The sequence below is a fragment of the Fukomys damarensis genome, unplaced genomic scaffold (assembly GCF_012274545.1).
Source record: "Fukomys damarensis isolate Sample0158 unplaced genomic scaffold, DMR_v1.0_HiC HiC_scaffold_31, whole genome shotgun sequence".
NCBI lineage: Eukaryota > Metazoa > Chordata > Mammalia > Rodentia > Bathyergidae > Fukomys > Fukomys damarensis.
The window spans coordinates 4,458,816-4,474,785 of record NW_022900943.1 but is presented as its reverse complement, the minus strand read 5'-3'; the positions used below and the strand labels follow the sequence as shown (position 1 = coordinate 4,474,785).

The 15,970-nt window shown below is 33.8% G+C and overlaps 1 protein-coding gene across 12 annotated transcripts in view; it reads left to right on the top strand.

Moving 5' to 3' along the window:
• The window catches only part of Ccdc171 (coiled-coil domain containing 171), a 339,562-nt gene that overhangs the window by 155,915 nt on the left and 167,677 nt on the right, over positions 1-15,970 (top strand). Inside the window, exon 22 of one of the 12 annotated variants that reach the window (XM_010630951.2) lies at positions 3,182-3,293. The exons of the other annotated variants lie outside the window; for them this stretch is intronic. Coding sequence (XP_010629253.1) covers positions 3,182-3,241 — 60 coding nt within the window. The 3' untranslated portion in view covers positions 3,242-3,293. Of the gene's footprint in view, positions 1-3,181; positions 3,294-15,970 lie in introns of those variants that run through there. 12 annotated transcript variants of the gene reach the window in all.

Here is a 15,970-nt window from a genome sequence, read left to right as displayed (position 1 = left end):
ATTATATGTGTCCCCCTCTGTTTTCTCCCCCCTTTTCTGGTGTGTGTGTGGGTTACTGCAGGTTGGGGACTAGAGAAGAGAGGAAGGATTGTTTCTTTTATGGAAATTTTTAGTAGGAGGTTGCCTCCTGATGAATAATTCTTAACTTGGTATGTGTAGTGTCATTATTTACTCCTTCTGTTACTTACTTTGATTTCAACTCTGTCCCTGTGTCTCCCCAAAAGAATTACTTCTATTTATAACAGCATCTACAGTTTCAGTCTTACAGCGGCTCTGTATGATAGCCCTTGCAGTTACTCCCGCTTCCTTTGTCTGTTCTCTGTGCACACTATGACCATTTATTATTTGTGGTTGCTCTGCACTGAGGTAGGTGAGGCACATGGGGAGAATGGGAGGTGGTTGGATGAGTAGTGTTAGGAACTAAGGGAGAAGTTTTAAGGGCAGAATAGTGATGGATGAGAAGAAAAGGTGGATGTGAGGTCTGATTTTACTGGAGTACTTTTAGTTCAGTTGGAGGTTTAGTATTGAGAGTTTTCAGAGGATATTTTCTGAGGGCAAGCATGAGATGTAGGAGAAACGGGGTTCATTTCGTGATTGAGGAAAGCTGTGTGGTTGTCAGAACAGACCATAAGCTAGGTAAAATATGAGAGTCAAAGGCTTAGGATGGGGAAGATCAAGAAGTCATACTCGTGAAGGTGGGAGTGACTGTGAAGGAGGTAAGTGCGGGGAGTTTAAAGCTTGAGAGGAGGAGTTTATTTGGAAAAAAATAAAGAAATAGGTTAATAATATTGTCTTGGAGGTTGAAGTGATGAAACTAGGTCAAGAGCTGAGATGAGGGCGAGAACCTAGCCACTTGTTAAATCAGAGCTAGTGAAAGTACAAATGTACAAGACCAACGACCTAATAAACATATAAACCATAAAAGGTCATAACACGATTCCACATTACTAAATAACTGAAACATGCAAAAACACAGATTAGATATTCCAGTGAGACACTGCATATGTGATTTCCAAGTAACTTTGCCCTAGAGTCTGAGTACTCACACCCCAGTAACTCCCAGTAAGATTCAGGTCCTCTTTCCGCCAAGTTGTAGGCATTTTTGCAGAGTTTGAACCAGTCCAAGTTCTTGGGTTAGGAACTCTCCCTGTCCCTTTCCCTAGATGTGATGGTGGATTTGGCATACAAGTTTACTGGCACTGTCAAGAATTATTTCTATGCAGTCAGTTGAAGTACAGCAGTAACAGGTTAATCCATTATAGTGGTGTCTGTTAGGACTAGTTGAGAAATACATAACGTGAAACCTCGTTTTGGGTCTCCCTTTAGCAATGGGAAGTTGGTGCCAGTCTGAGCATCCCTTCCGGTGTAACTCAGGCAGAATCTGGTCTCTGGCTGCAGAAGCTGGGCCTGATCACCAACCCCTGCCCCTCAGTGGATAACCTCAGTCTGCTCTCTAGCTGCTGGCAGCCTCCCGTGCCTGTCCTTCCTCATCCATTGTGGGAACTTGGCAGTGTGAAGCAGCCAAGGGGCTGCTCTGGGACCCAAGCTCAGACATGCAGCCCTACAATGCCAGCACACCAGCTCCTGCTCCTGCAACTGTGTCCTCAAGCCCTTGCACCACAGTCACTCACCAACTGTTGACTCTGGAGGGCTGCTTGGGAAGCGGTGTCTCATGTTCTTCCTTCTGTCTTCAGTTGCATAAGATTCTTCTGGTTCAGGTGCAACTCTGCAGTTCTCCGGTTCTCCCCTTGGGGAGAAGTTGTTAGTTTTACTTAGCCTCCTTTTTTTTTTTTTTTTAAGCATAGTACTGGCACAAAGACATTTTGACCCAGATAGGTTAGAGGATATAGACGCAACCCCAAACACCTTCAGCCATCTGATTTTTGTCAAAGAGGTGATTCATATATGATGCAGAAAAGATATCTTCTTTAATAAATAGTGCTTGGAATACTGGATATCCATACAAAAAGAATGAATCATGATCCATATCTCTCACTTGTTACTAAAGTCAAGTCCAAATGGATGAAAGACTTATATATTAAAAATAGAAATACTGATCTATGGGAAGAAAAAATTGATAAAACTCTTGCAAGCATAGGAGTAGGTAAAGACTTACTGAACAGAACCCCCATTCCATAAGAAATAATACCAAAAATCAACAGATGGGATCATGTCAGATTAAGCTTCTGCACACTAAAGGAAACAGAGTGAAGAGATACAAATGGGGAAAAATTTTTACTAGGTACTCCACAAATAGAAGACTGATGATCTAGAACATAGAGAAATGAAAATAATTGGACTGTCAGAAAATACCCAATCAAAAAGTGAGTAATTGAGATGAATAGACATGTCACAGAAGGACAAATACAAATGGCAATAAATAAATACATGAAAAAATGTTCTTTGGCCATTAGAAAAATGCAAATCAAAAGAACATTGAGATTCCATGATACTGCTGTAAGAATGCCATCTTCATGGACTCAAAAACCAAAAAAATAGAAGTTTGTGGGGAAAAAAGAAACTCTTCTACATTATTGGTGGGGATGTAAACTAGTAGTCACTCTAGAAATCAGTATGGAAATTTTTCAGAAAGCTAAAAATAGGAATTCCGTTTGACCCAGCTATATCTCTCCTAGGTATTGTCCTGAAAGGGCTGAAGTCACCCTATTACGACAATACATGCTCACTCGTGTTTGTGACACCACCACTCTCAATAGCTAAATCAAAGTGACCTATGTGTACCTATCAACAGATAAATGGTTAAAGAAAATGTGGTCTATCTATCTTAGATAAAGGATCAATTTGAATTATTTTTAGGGAAATAGACCTATCTCGAGATCATAATGCTAAGTGAAATAAGTCAGTCACAAAAGGTTAAATATTACATGGCTTCTTTAATATGAAAGAACCAAAACACAGAATAATTTAAAGAGCAAAATAAAGAGCCACATTAAGAAGTAGGTAAACTCAGCGGAGATGGGAAGGAGATCTATGGAAGAAGAGAGGGGAGTGCAGAGAGTGATGGGGGAGGAAGAATGAGCAGAGTGTGTATATGTATCAGTTCCCCAAGGTGAATGTAATCACGGTGTATCACAAACATGTAATAATACAAAATGAATAAGATAAATGTTCTTAATGTTCCAAGGCAATTTTCTTAATGTTCATTTCTGTTAACTTACAGAGAAATCCAAGAACACAAAGCATCTTAAATAACCCTTTGATCTCCCAAAGTATCTGGTAGCTGTAAATGTTATCAGTCTTGGACTCAGCTCATCTTCTGAAATCCATTCCATTGTCCAAGGTGAATTCATTCTTCTCTGTTGGCCTATATTTCTTAATTGGTGATATACTTTTTTGATTCAGTGTATATCTGATATTTGCATAATCAGTTAAAAACAAAATGGACTGTAGGCCCATAGATAATATCCTGATAGGACTGTAGCATAGGAGTAAATTAAATTCCTATAAATAACAGTTTAGAAAATGACAGTAATTAATGAATTACCAGCAAACAATTAGAACAGCACAATAATTGAGTGACATGATGATTTTCCTAAAATGACATTGCTTATATGAAATGATTTTTTTTGTTTTGTCCTTAATGAGTTTGAGATTAAGAATGAATAATTTAGGAGAATAAAACTAGCTATAGTAGTTCCCCCTATTTTGTCATGGGAAAAGCTAAGTATCTATTAAGTTCTTAAAACTTTCAATTCTATCCACAGTATATTAGATGTGTTTATTATTTATAGAATATTTAAAATATTTTATATTCATAGGTCTATCTAATAAAGAATTTTTTAAATGTTATATGTCATGTTTTGATTTATCTTTCTTACAAATAAGTTCTGGTTATCTAGTTAACTGATGCATACCTTTGAGCCCTTATTGGTAGAAGATATGTATAATATGAACTGAATTTAGTTAGAAGAATACCACATCTAGTTGGTGAGATTTTTGATATGTCAGTGGGTGAGAACTTCTGTAAATCTGTTGCAGAACCTTACATTCTCTAAATCACCACAGTTTGTAAAACTTGGTCCATGAAAAATTCTAGTGTGATTGAGAGAGACTGGCTTGTGGAGAGAGGGGAGAACAAAGATTTAGTTAACGAGTCTCCCAGTACTCTTTCCGCCTAACCCTGATGCTGCTCTTCACATGCCTTTGTCATCTGCTTGTTCCTGCTGTATTACTTTTCACTCCACCAAACTGTTAAGAGTCTTCAGATTTATGCCTCATCCTAGTTTCTTGCATCATTCCTCACTTTATGCAGCTGCTTTGGTTTTTGTTATCTATGACTCCATTTTAATAGAAAATAGATTCTGTGCTTTATTGTTTTCCATTTTAAAATGTAATTTCATGTAGACCTCAGCTGAGGGGAGGAATGAAAAAGAAAAATTGTGTTCTCAAATTTTGAAAGGAGTAATTTTCAGATACTTTAGAGTCATGGTAGTTGTAGCAAAGAATCATATTTTATGAATATTTACTTTTTATAATGTTCTGAGTCACATTATAAAATTATTTGGTGTGTTTTGAAGATACAGAATGAATACTGCATTAGGTAATTTATTTACCTAGTTTTGAATAGGTATATTTTTTCTAGTAAACCTTTAAATAGAAGAACTCCAAAATTAATTTTCCTTAAAAAATTTAAAGATCTTTTATAATTCTGATTATAATTAACATCTATCGCATAACCCATTTTCACAAAGTAGGATTATTGACATCATTACTTAATTTGAACATCTTATCGTTTTTTCTTTTAATACCATATATTTTATCTTCCTAATGGCTTATACCGTTGAGACCTATAGGGTAGTCAATTATATTTCAAGGTCAGGAGAAAAGGAATTAAAAAACAGCTCTCATATCTTTTTAAAAATAAGTAATGATTTAATAGAGAAGATTCAAGCTAGAAGCTGTAAGATTCATAAAAAGTTGTCATTCTTATTTTTGTTATCCTGACACAAAAATATGCAATAAAAGAAAATACCTACCTTTTCTGTTTAAGCTGTTAATATGATGTGATATTTTTTTCAAAGTACATGTTATCATACCTGATTTTAAAAGACCTTTTTCCATGTTGTTTTGTTCTCAATGAATTATAATTTGAAGCTAGAATTACTGTGCTTCTTGAGTACTTTTGATAAAAAATATTTTGAGTTAGACAGCTAAACTTACTTTGTATACTTTTTAAATATTAATTTGTTTCTTTTCTGATCAGGCATGCTCACTATAAACAATTTAAAAATAGAAAAATAACTTGATCTCATTATTATTCATATAAACCCATTATCAATCTTTTTGGCAAATAAGCTAAAATATGCTGTCTATAGTTCTATATTCTGTCTGTTGAGGAGAGGAGCAACATTATTTTCATTCATATTCTCAAAAGAATTCTCAAAGAATCTCTAAGATTCTTTCTCAAAGAACCCATGCTGGTAGATGTTAGACTCGAGGCCAGTTCAGAGGCTAACAGTATAATCTAGATCAGTATCATTGGTGGCTTAGAGTGATGTTTGTTAAGAGTGGTAAGATTTTGAATATGTTTACATTTTTTTTTCCTTTTGGTACCGGAGATTGAACTCGAGTCCTTGTGCTTGCGAAGCAGGCATTGGAAACACCGAGCTAAATCCCTGACCCTGTGTTTACATTTTGAAGGTAAAGCTTACGGAATTTTCTAGTGAATTAAATGTGAGAGTGATGAATTGAGGAAGATGCTTAGCATCTGTTCACTAAATTGTCACTTAGTGGAGCATTATTAACATTAAAACATTTTTTTTTTTGATTTTTTGAGACAGGGTCTCACTATATAGTTGAGACTGATCTGGAACTCACTTTGTAGCCCAGGCTGGTCTCGAACTCATAGCGATCCTCCTGCCTCAGCCTCCCGAGTGCTGGGATTATAGGCATGCGCCACCACGCCTGGCTAACATTAAAACATTTTAATAAGCCACCTAATACTCCATCTCATCATTATGCTGAAATGTATTTGACTGTTTTTCTGTTACTGGATATTCAGATTGTATCCACTTTTCACTATTTAAACTTAAAATGAACATTGTGTAATTGTCTTTGAATACATAGCTGATTATATGCTCAGAAAAGAACTCAAGAAGATACAAATATTAAAATTTTTTTCTTAAAGGAATTTTTTTTCAGATCTGGCATTTTTCTAGAAGGATATATACGAGGACCTGTCTTAATTCTATTTTCATCAGCGTTGGGTATCATTAAGTGTTATCATTAAAATACCAGTAAATTAAAACAAACTTTTATCAATGTGATAGGAAAAGTTATATTGTTATCATTAAAATACCAGTAAATTAAAACAAACTTTTATCAGTGTGATAGGAAAAGTTATATTGTTTTGTTTTGCATTACGCATAAAGAGGAGCAGTGATCTCACCAGTGGTTTTTGTTCATATAATTTTATATAAAATTAATTTATTGTTTGTAGGATTGTTTGAGATGTGATCTGTGTACATTACTGAGCAAGTGTACTTTGGACACATTGCAAGTCATTTTGTATTATTTTAGTTAACAGTCACAACATGTGAAGATATAATATTGTTTACATGGTATAAATAATTGCAAAGGACTTGCCAATATATATGGTGAAGTTGTTTTATATAGAAGCCACATACATTTGGAATATTGCTTAAAAGGCTTGATTTTCTGTGGGCTTTTCATAGCTTTAAAAAGTTTTACAGCTGAAAAGTTGTGGAATAGTTTATATCAGGAGATTATATTTTGTCTTTAAGAAAAATAACATGATTTACACCCATTTAAAGGAAAAAGTGATAAACCTGATATGTTTTCTTTGTGTGTTACAAGAATATTTTCATGACAGAGTAAAACTTACTTATCTTTTAACATAACCATTCTTAGTTTTATTTTTTGGCAGTGTGTACAGTACAAAATGATCATATTCCTTACGGGGAGTTGGCCCATGTACATGACACATTTCAGGGCTTTTTTCATCCCCATCCCCTCTCTCTCCCTCTCTCCATGTCTTCTTCTTAGTTTAAAGACAGATATTTCTAGATTTGTAGGTACAGATACCCTTTTACCTGTCGTATGTTGTTCACTTCAAGAAAATGTGATAGCAGTAATATAAGTGCTCCCTATCAAAGTTCTTAATCATATTTAGAATTGTACTGCATAGTAGAGAAAAATCTCTTCTGAGCTTTGCAAGAAGAAATGATACAATTTAGTAAAATTATTTTTTTGTTTAAATAAAAAAATTGGCTTTTCAGATTATAGTCATGCATGTATCTATATCTATACATACATATACATAGTTATGGGTATATACAGACATGTACAACTTTACATTTTATATAAGGTATATGTTTAATTTATGTCAAATACTAGTTCTAAAATACAATTATATAGCAGTTTTATATAAAAGTGTATATTTTAACAGATAATTTTATATGTTAATATACATTATATGTGCACATGAATGTATACATCAAAATACATATTGTGAGAAACATATTCTGTGACATGTTTGGGGTGTGGTCTTTGTCATTTGTGTGTCAGCCTTCTATTGGCCCTTTGCCCTTGGGTCACTTCCAACAGTCAGTGGTATGCTGCCCCCAGGTGGTGGCAAGTACTTTGATTCACATGATCTTAAGGTCTATATTTTTTTAAAAGCCTGTATTTTAGCTGAGATCCAGATAAAAGTTGTGAATTCCACAATTTTTTTTTTTATAAATAAGAAGCACCCTGAATGAGCAAATTTCATGCAGGAAGCTGTCTGATTTCTATCGTTCCAATCCTTTTAAGAGACAGATATATGTGTATTATTTGATACCTTTCTTGCCAGTTCTTTACTGTTGTTTATCATACTGCAGTACTTTGATTAGAATGGTCACTTCTACTTTTAAGGTTTCTATGATGATGAAATCTCTTACGTGGTCCAATCGCTGCCCAGACTCCAGCGTGGCTCTCAGATCTGTTATGAGGTAATCATTGTCTGCCTACCTTTGACTTGTGGCTGATTTGCTTCCTCTTCTCTGCATTCTCAGGTTTGAGTGCTGGTGCTCCATTTATTGCTGTTGAAGTAATATTAATTGAAGAAATGGGAGTAATTTACTTTTCTCCTGCTCTCTCTAAAATTCTCAAGGTTTCTCTTACTAAGCAGAAAAGAAAAAGAATCAAACCTCATCGTCTCTTCTTTCTCCATCTTTGACTGAATCTTAGATGAGAGTATTTTCGAGTTCATGCTGTGGCATTATAAATAGAACCTATGATTTCCTTTGCATTTGCAAAATTCAGATTGCTAAAGCCTCCTGCCTTAAGAGCACTGATCACGTGATTGATAACATTTAGGCAAGGCAGTGTGTAGATTGGTCATGCTAGCATTAGCGCAGTGTGTGCTTCTTTGAAGATACAGGTAGAGGGCAGTGTGACTGTGACACCTTTGGAGTCTCATGAGGATTTAGAATGTTGCTAATAATATAGCCACAGAACTAAATGCTTTACATACATTCTCTGTAATCCTCACATATGAGGAAAATATGTGTAATAAATAATTTTAAATTCAAAATGAATTAAGGATGAGTGTTGTTAATGAATTTGTTCAAAGTTGTATATTAGTGTATTTTATTTTGGAAGTCAGAATTTGAACTGAGACCTTTGCCCAAGTTCATAGCCCTTCTGATTTCTCAGGACCTAGTGCTTCCCAGGCAAGCATGGTGCCACTAAGCTAAATTCCTGGCCCATTTTGAGATTGTTTAAAAAGAAAAATTGATTTAATTATTTTGAAGTGGAAGTTGGAGTAATTCTAGAAGTATCTTGATCTTCAACTATTAACTATCAAATAATTCTTCTAGTATTTATAATTTACTTGAGACATACTTCAATATTAGGGATTGGAGAGCATAGAAAAATGAAAGGTTAATATTTTTACTTGGTGAAATAATAATAGATACTTGAAAATCTAATCTAATTTTCTCCCTTTGTTTCCTCTGCTCTCTTTCTGAAGCACTAGTTTGTCACAAGTTGAATATCATGGTTTAATCATCTGTGGCTCTTATATTTTCCCTTGTTTTCTGTCTTTTTTTTTGGTACCGGGGATTGAACCTGGGTCCTTGCACTTGTGAGGCAGGCGGCGCACCACTGAGCTAAATCCCTGGCCCCATCTGTCTTTTTGATTTAGGCTCTAGTAAAGTCTGCACATTTCTCTTCAGTCTTTCAGTTGTTTGTTGGTAGGAATATTTTAATTTGTAAGGTTTACTGTGAATTTCTTTTTTTGCAGCATTTTTTTCAGTTCATACATTTTTAGATGAATTTTTTTTCATCATACTTATTAGTACATTTTAGGTATATAATATGATGGCATTCATCATTGGGAACTTGTACCTATACATGATATATCTTGGTTCTTATTTTTTCCCTTATTCTCCTTCTCTCCCTTCAGCCCCTTTACCCTATTTACAAAGACTTTGTTTCCATTTTTTCCTTTTCCAACCTCTCATACTTCCCCGTTTTTTCCCCTATTTCACGTTATCAATTACACATTTTGATCCTTATTTACAAAAAAGTTTGTGTATCTTCTTAAAGTGTAATTTTTAATTGTGTGTTTAACAAACAGTACACACATGTTTAAATTCTTTTTCATTTCCCTGAATTTTTTTTCTTTCTTTTGAGATCTTTGAATCCCCCTTCTCTCCACTTGTTTCTATTGATCCCTTTGTTTCATTCTGGGTGCTGTGGAAGATTTTGTCTTCTGAGAATGGCCACGATATTTCTCGTCCTATTAAGTGCTTCTACCACCTTGAAGCTTGCATGTCATGAGGCAGAGTCTGTTTCTCTCTCTTTGAAATTGGTGGACTTTTGTGAAGTCACTGCATGACTTTTGAGACTATGTTATAAAAGGTAACATAGCGTCCATTGTACTCACCTTTCTCTCTTTCTCTTACTCTTTTTTTCTCCCTCCTCCTTTCTTTCTCTCCCTCTTTATTTGTTGGAATCCAGCTATTGTTCTTTAGGAAGCCCAGGTCACTTGGTGAACTGTGGACGCATATGCTTAACTAATAGGTCAGCTAAGGTCTGATACAACAGGCTTGCAAGTGTTTGACTTGTGAATGAGCCTTCAAATGGTTTATACTCCAACCTTCAGCTGAGGCTGCACATGTCAGGGAACAGAGACTAGTAGCCCCTGTGCACCCTGCCCTGTTTCCTGATGGGTGGAATCCATGATCATAATAAACAGGAGTTTTTACGCCATTACATTCTGCATTAATTTGTAATGTAGCCCTTGTAAATGGAAGAAAGGTCTTCATCAGATATATGGAGTGCTTTGTTTGGTCATTCACATTTTTTTAGAATTAAAATTTTATTTATTTATTTATTTATTGGTATGGGGGATTGAACTCAGGACCTTGTGCTTGCGAAGCAGGTGGCAGAACCACTGAGCTAAATCCCCAGCCCTAGAATTCAAATTAAAAAAATTATTAGTACATGTTTGCAGTACATAGTGATTATGTTCATCGTGGGGAGTTGGTACATGTACATAACACTCAAGAATGAAGAAAATGAAATGCTAAGTAAGAGTTCTTTGTATAATTACAGCACTTGATGACTGGCTTTCCATTTAGAGCGAGTGGGCTATGGATCTGATCTTTGGCTGAGTAATCACCAAATGTGCGTCCAGGTCTTTAAACTCTTTGGAATCATCATCTCACAACCAGTTGCTTCTCTCTCCCTTTGAGAGCTTATCCAGTTTTTGCTTGGCTTTGGTTGGTTATATGGAACAGTTTTTTCTTTTTTTCCCTCTTGAAGTTAAGTGTCTGCATGCAGGTTATGTGATTGGGGGAAGGGTATGTGGGTGTGGTTCCGAGTGTAGTTTTTTAGTACATTTTTGTCTCCTGTACCTTGATATGAAAAGTAATACAGAATGAAGAGAGCAATGGTTGACACAGAAGTGCTACAGATGCCTGAATATTATTTGTAAAAATCTGAAGGTTATCAAGGAGCTAAGTTTTACATTAAAAGAATATTTTTTCCGTAATTCTTTCTCTTCTAAAAGTAGAGAACAGATCAGAAAATTAGCTTAGTTGACTGGAAAAAAATGACCACCCAGATGTTTGTTTCATTAATTCATAAATTAGCCTTCAGAATCTTGTTGACTGGCATGTGAAATCCTGTGTCTCTTAGCACAGTGCTGGGGCAAAAGGTCGGATTTCTCATGGTAAATGATGACACTGTTTATTGTTCACTGCATGTCCCATGCTAATCAATATCTCAAATATATTCTTGTGGTCAGTCTTCATAGTAACCTATGATAGAGGCAGCATAATTTCCTTTTAGAGATTAGGAAATTAACAGTTAGGAATGTGAGTAATTTGACTTAATTCCCTCAACTGGTAAATATTAGAGTAGGAATTCGTATTGAGATGTGTGGTCTCTAAAGTTCCTACTCATTTATTACACCTGTTATGTGGATAGGAAATGAAAACAGTACATAATAAATTTTAACCTTTGAGAAGTCAGCAAAGAGAGTAAGGAAAAAATGATAACCTGAAGAAAGGTTATAGTCATGTGAAGCTTGAATAAGGAACACTTAAATCATGAAAGTTGTGATTCTGAAAATATATGATATGTGAAGGAAGATTTGAATATTTGGGCTTGGGTAAATGAGGAAGACATGAAAGTTAGTTACTAATTTTAAGGGCCATTTAAAATTTAAAGCGCTTACTATGTGTTTACTCTTTTGGTGAAAATGTGCTGTAAGACTTGCTGTGCAAGTGATTCATGTTATATATGCTGAAAGAACTCTTTGTAATGGTGGTACCAAATACCAAGAAAGAAGTGTGCTGCTGAATGAGCAAGACTGGGAGTGTGTGGAGATGGTTAAGGGTGATAGTGAATCTGCCATCTTTGGTTGAGAAGTTGGCGTTCCTGCAGTCTTGTTGGGATTTAGTACATTACTGATTCTTAATCACTGGATACAATAGAACCCAGAAAACCCTTATTGAAATGCTGTTTGGACAGGTTTTTAAAAATTTCATAAGTTATTAAAGCATTATTGAATACCTAGTTTAAATTTTCTTGTAAAAAGTATCTGTTATTTGTTTCTTTGGTGGTATCCATCAAATCTAAATGACCTGTTGAGATTTATTTTAGCTTTACTAAAGATATACTATAACCAGCACAGGGTTCATAAACAACCTCAGTATTAGTACTGTAATTCTTATATTATTTCAGTGGCAAAAAGAGCTGTGTATTTTCCAAGTTCTGGAAAATCCTGTTAAAAAGCAAGCCTTTTCCCAAAACAAACCAAACCCAAAACAGCTGCCTGACCATTTCTACAAATTCTAATGATAAGGAAGTTTATACTTTGGGAATTAGATATTCACATTTAATGGAATTCTCCTCCTTATGTGGAACAATGTACATAAAGTCTTTGAATATTACATCAAAAAGGAGGCAAAAATATTTTTTTTCCTCTGAAATATTGATTCTCTTATTGGTAAAAAGTGAATCTACTGATTGTTAAGTATTTAGAAATTGAACATAGAGATTCTGTTGAAGAATTCCTTTAAAGGTGAGCAATCCATTATATTCTAAATGAGTTCCTTTTAGATGATTAGCAATTTTGGTCCTTTTACTCTCTGGTTAAATCTATGTCTTAATTTTTTGAATCATAAAACTGAACATTCAAACTACTACTTTTAAAACATGTTAGCAACTTTGAAGATCAAATAGAAACAAAACTAAAAAATTAGATTACACTGCATTAGGAATTTTTTTAGTGTCTAAGAATTAAGACACGTGACTCTTTCTTAATCTTCTATTTTTGTTAATTTATGAAACCTGGAACTAAAGGCTTAATGGTATTATTTCTAAATTGTAATTATACTAATAACTGTCTTTGGCCGTGACCTTGGAATTTATAATGCAGAGGAAGGATTTATTGATTTATGCTTTGGAAGTAAATGGGCTTGTTGTATATGTAGATTGCATGTTAAACACTAGTACTTGTATACCAGTTACTGCAGTTAATTTTGAGCTCTAACTTGTCTCCTATCATATTTTCCTGGTGGCCTGAATATCAGTGTATATGACTTTTCTGGTTTATTTTTTGTTGTTGTAGTATTAAAATCCTTTATAGTTAGAGGGTGTTTGGATATTATGGTTTTGATTTCTTTTCTGACCCCTCCCCTGGCCTTGCATTTGTTTGCCTTGCTTTTGTAAAGAAGTATAGCTGCTTCCAAGGGATTTTCCTGAAGGTGTCTTTACTTTGCATTCTAATGAACTTTTCCTGTGATGCTCTTTTCCTTTTCACTAAAGTTTAAGTCTAGAAAGATTTTTAATTTTTTAAATTGTTGATTGTGTAATGCAGAAAAGCTAAATAAATCTACAGTAGTTATTCAAGTGTTGAATCCATGTTTTAATGATTTACCAGTCAAATCCCTTTCCTCTTTAATCTTACTCAGCTATACTTGGTGTTTGGTCTCTTGGTAGGTCAGCCATCTTTAAATGAAGTTACATTTTCATTTAAAATATACACTTGACTATGAAAAACAGTTTTCAAGTGCATGAAAATTACCTGGAATTTATATAAGTGATATTAATTTATGTAAAATTTGTAAGACTAAAGTTGCTTTTTGTCTTTGGTTGCTTTAAATGAGAAATTTCCTTTGGTTAAATTTATAGTGTATTAAAATACTTTATGTAATATAGATATGGACTTTTATTACTTATGTTATATTTGTTCAATGATTTGTTCTGTTTTTAACTACAGTGTAGGCACTGTGTTAACTTACAGACCTGCAGTATGGAGGTTTCATAGATATGCAAATTCTTTTAGCATCTATTGTTATATTACATAAAAATAGCTAAGGTTTACTTTGCTCAGTACTCTGCTAAGTAATTTGAGAATAACATCTCATCTACCTTGTAAGATATATTTTGAGTTAATTATTATTATTCATAATTTTTAGATGAGAAAGTCAAAGCACAGAGAACTTTGCTAGGTGGCCAAGATAGTAATTGGTGGAGCAGGGAACTGAACCCTGAGAAATTTATTAAGGAGGATGATGGTAACATTTTTCCCTCTGTTGGAAAATTATTTCTTTTGAATGCACACAAAATGACTTAAATTATATAGTTTAAGTACAAATCTCCCTCTAATTAATTGTGAAAATACTTTAAAAAAATTTGTTTCAGTAGGCCCATGTAAATTAAAAATGCTGTAAGTTAAAGGACTAATGAAAATTTATTCAGTGTCTGAAAGTGTTTCCTCATTGAGATCAGTGATGATTTTTTTTCAGAAATTTAATTATATTCATTATAGTAACTACTTTTATAATGTTAAATTTTAAATGGAATGGGCATAAATCTTAATGTTTCAGACTTTGGGGGTAATTATATGTTCATAATTCTAGCATGATTAAATGGTAATGTTTAATTCCTTTTAGAAGTAATTTTATCCAACATGGTGCTGTATATTGTAAATTATAATACTGTTCTGTTTGTAAGAAACATTTAATTACTAAGCTCATTTTATTTGGAAGTTTAGTAACATTGTACTGTTATATCACTGGTTAATCTGATACCTCAGAAAACACCAGTATTTACTAAACTCAAAGGATTGAATATTTTTTTTAGTATTTTTATAATTAAGAAGTTATCCAATGAATATGACTTTGTAGTGCTTTGATCTTATAGAATGCTGGCTGGTATTATTACTTGTTTTGTTTCCAGAAAAATATACATAATAGTATTAACCTTGATATAATTAGAATGGCTGCAACTACAGGGGGTGAAGCAAAATCCTATCTTGTTGCCAAAATGTACCTGGGGAGATGTGTACTGAGGATGAGTGTGGGGTTCCAGCAAGGAAAGTCACCATGGCAGAGAGGAAAGAGGAAGTGCCCTGATACTGTTTTACCTCATTTCAGGAGTGAAAAGCAGAAATAGAATTCATCTGTTTTTCTGATCTGTGTCCTGTGACATGCAACATTGAGTCAACATGGAATTTAGAAAATCTTTAAAATCTTTTCTTTTTGTGTGTGTGACGAGTATAGATTTAGGGTTTCTGTGCTGTTTCACACTAAAGGTCTTAAAAACAGGTAACTGTGACAGACTCTCTTACATCAGATTGTTATGTATGATGGTGTGACAATTAGCTTAGATACCTGGGTCTTTACCTATTTATTCACTGGAAAGGAAACAGATAATTGAGCTGTTTCCCCTACAATGTCAGAGAAGTTAGTGATTAAATTTAGCTGTATAGTATATGTGCATTTGCATGCATTTATTCACTATTTGATAAAAGATTATATGACTAAGTTCATACTTTGGTTTAGTATAGTACATTTATTTATTTATTTATTTTTCTCTCATTGAGTTTATTGGTACATTTTAGGTGCACAGTACAGTTACATTCATTATTGGGATCTTGTACCTTTACATGACAGGTCTTGGTTCTCATTTTTTCCCCTTGTCCCTGCCCTCTAGTATAGCACATTTAAAAAAATTATTTACTATTGTTATGATACTCTGAGCTTTAAACAAAATATTGTGATTAAAGTTGAGTTTATAAACATTATCGGTTGTATTTTTTAGCTTCATAAAGTTTATGCACATGTTAATGAAATATTTTAATATGAATAAAATGTTTCTGTGACTGTTTTGATACGTACTCTTTAAATGTACCTATATCTATTATATGTATAATGGTATATATATATATATATATTATAATTGTAACTTAAAAATAAATTATCGTTCCATTTTTTTATATCCTCTTCGATTTCTTTTTTCAGAGTGCTGTAGTTTTCAGTGTAGAGATCTTTTGTTTCTTTTGTTAGATTGATTCCTAGATACTTCATTTTTTTGGATGCTATTGTAAAAGGAATTTTTTCCCTTATTTCTCTTTCTGTCTGTCTGTTATTTGTGTATAGAAAGGCTATTGATTTTTGGGTATTCACCTTGTATCCAGATACTTTAC